At 31.8% G+C, this 2,500-nt stretch overlaps 1 protein-coding gene across 1 annotated transcript in view; it reads left to right on the top strand.

Moving 5' to 3' along the window:
- sei (potassium voltage-gated channel seizure) overlaps positions 1–2,500 on the top strand; it is a 148,542-nt gene that overhangs the window by 130,061 nt on the left and 15,981 nt on the right. The window contains exon 13 of the mRNA XM_018551848.1: positions 2,092–2,246. Coding sequence (XP_018407350.1) covers positions 2,092–2,246 — 155 coding nt within the window. The remainder of the gene's footprint in view (positions 1–2,091; positions 2,247–2,500) is intronic.

Genomic DNA, 2,500 nt, shown 5'->3' with positions numbered 1-2,500 from the left:
ATTTAATATCTTTTTATTATTTCATGAAAGTCGACTTTCCATAAATTGATTGTTCTTCATTTCGAATTTTAACCCATAATCAGATTTTATTTCATCTCCTTGTTGTTTATCGAATCTTAAATCAAGGTAAAATGATATCTGAATGCACATGAATGAATTTTCTGAACGTAGCCTAACTAAAATACGTAGGTTTTGATGACTTTAGGACTACTTCTAATTTTTAATTACTATAAATGATTTGAAATAATTTTATGCCTTGCAATTTTTTACAGTTTTGAACTTAAAAATTCTTTTGAAAATAAAACTAATAACAAAAAATTTAGGTAGTAAGAAAATATAATAGAGTAATAATGATTCTTAATATATTAAAACAAAATTAATCGATTGGGACTAATGAGAATAAGGTAATGGTGCGATAATTTGAACGTAAACTTACATATATTTATATTTAATACATAATATTGAACATTTCGACTTTAAATCCCCAGCGAATATGAACCAAATTATTCGACATTATTTATTAAATATAAATACATATGAATTTAAATTATTGCGCCACTACTCTCATTAGTCCGAATCTCTATTACACATATTGTATAATCTAATTTTTTTTAATAATAAAATTGTATTAAGTTATTTATTTCTAATTAATAATAAAATTTTCAATTGAGAATTCTCAACAACCTATATACATATTTATTTATTTTAGCATCAAAAATGTGTTTTCGTTACAGATTAATTAAATTTTTTATATCGGATTTTTTTCTTATAGAAATTTGAAGATGAATAAACTAACTTTCGGAGTATTTTTTTATTTCCTTCATACAATTGCTTTTTCAATTGTTATATGCCTAAGGACTTTTGTATAGTGTGATTATGCGTGTTCCTATCGCTTATGCACTTTGTCTTTCTTATAATTAAACGTACAATAAATCGCGTGTGAATGAAGAAACTTCAGGTTCGAAAATACTTTTCATCATTTCAAATTATTACATCGTCCTCAAAGCTTCGCTTTAAACGCACACGAAATATGTGACATTAAAAATTGTTTCGACTGAAACACGATGCATGATAATCGTAAAAAAATATCGTTTACTATTTGCATGCCATGCTTACAAGTGCTTTTTTTAACTAAAAGCTTTTGCATTTTTGGCAGGTAAGAAGAGGGAAAGCATGAATATGCCAGTTCATGCCAGATAATTTTTTCAAAGCTGATGCAATCACAGATTATTATATTTCAATGACCAGCTTATCTTTTTATTTCGGCGGTTGTGCTTGTCAGCCGATTTGTAACTATATCATATTTTATTCAAGCTAGATGTATCAAGAGTGCTCGCACTATAGTTTAATATATTTCAATCATAAAAAAATTTTATTTTACTTAAAAAAACTATGTGAAAAAGAGACGTAAGTGACTCGAATCGAAACTCGAGCTCACTTACGACAGCTGACTCCGCAACAAGGAGGTCGTCACTTTACCTGAAAGGCATCCCTGAAAATGCTGTAATAGTATCACGAATCAATTCTCGCTGTGAATCGTTGTGAAAAATCAGTTCTTGAATGCAGGCCTTGCGATTGATACCAAATGCATACCGTGAAAACGACTTCAACTTTGGTATTTGGCACTCGACGAAATGTCACGCACGTATCGTATTCCAACGAATAACGATCTCCGGTTTTAGCGATTGATGTGCAACTGAAGTGACGATTTCCGGCGAGAGTGACACTTCCAACACGGAAACGGTCTTTACGCAAATGTCAGATGGTTACGAGATTTCAAATAAACGTCCGTTTATATCAAAGTAATAGAAATAATAGATCCGTCATCAAATGATAATTACGACAAACCTTACGGTTTTTACATAAAAGTAATTACGTTTTTATAAAAAAAGAAAAACAACAAAAATTATTTACGCGTTTTATTCTTGTGTGAATATTCCATGAAGATATACGAAAATAAAAGGCCGTAAGGAATATCAATCGTTTAAGTGATAATGGACAGCGTTAAGTAAGGCCGATTTCTGTATAGCGAGACTGAGGTTCGCGGGCTCGCAGATTCGGAAGATAGAAAAAATGATGTATCATTTTCAGACGACGACCTTGATCGGACTTTTGAAGACGGCTCGTCTACTGCGCCTTGTCAGAGTGGCCAGAAAGATCGACAGATACAGCGAATATGGTGCTGCCGTTCTGTTACTCTTAATGGCCACTTTTGCCCTTATTGCTCATTGGATGGCGTGTATATGGTGAGTGATATCGTCTGTATATCTTCGGAAATATTCGGAAATACAACGTCTTTAATATCCGTTTAATGTGCCAAAACTGTTTAAACTGTTTCTGTAGCTATAACTTCCTTAAGGAGATGCTGGAGTTACCGACGGAATTCATTTCGTATTTCTCATGCCATTTTGCTTTCCTTACATACAGAATAAAAATTCCTTCTCCAGTATAAAAGGAAAAACACAAATAAATGCGGAAAAGTACAAACCGGTATGAGAAT

The sequence above is a fragment of the Cyphomyrmex costatus genome, unplaced genomic scaffold, assembly GCF_001594065.2.
Source record: "Cyphomyrmex costatus isolate MS0001 unplaced genomic scaffold, Ccosl1.0 scaffold147, whole genome shotgun sequence".
NCBI lineage: Eukaryota > Metazoa > Arthropoda > Insecta > Hymenoptera > Formicidae > Cyphomyrmex > Cyphomyrmex costatus.
This window is presented reverse-complemented; position numbering and strand designations above follow the sequence as displayed.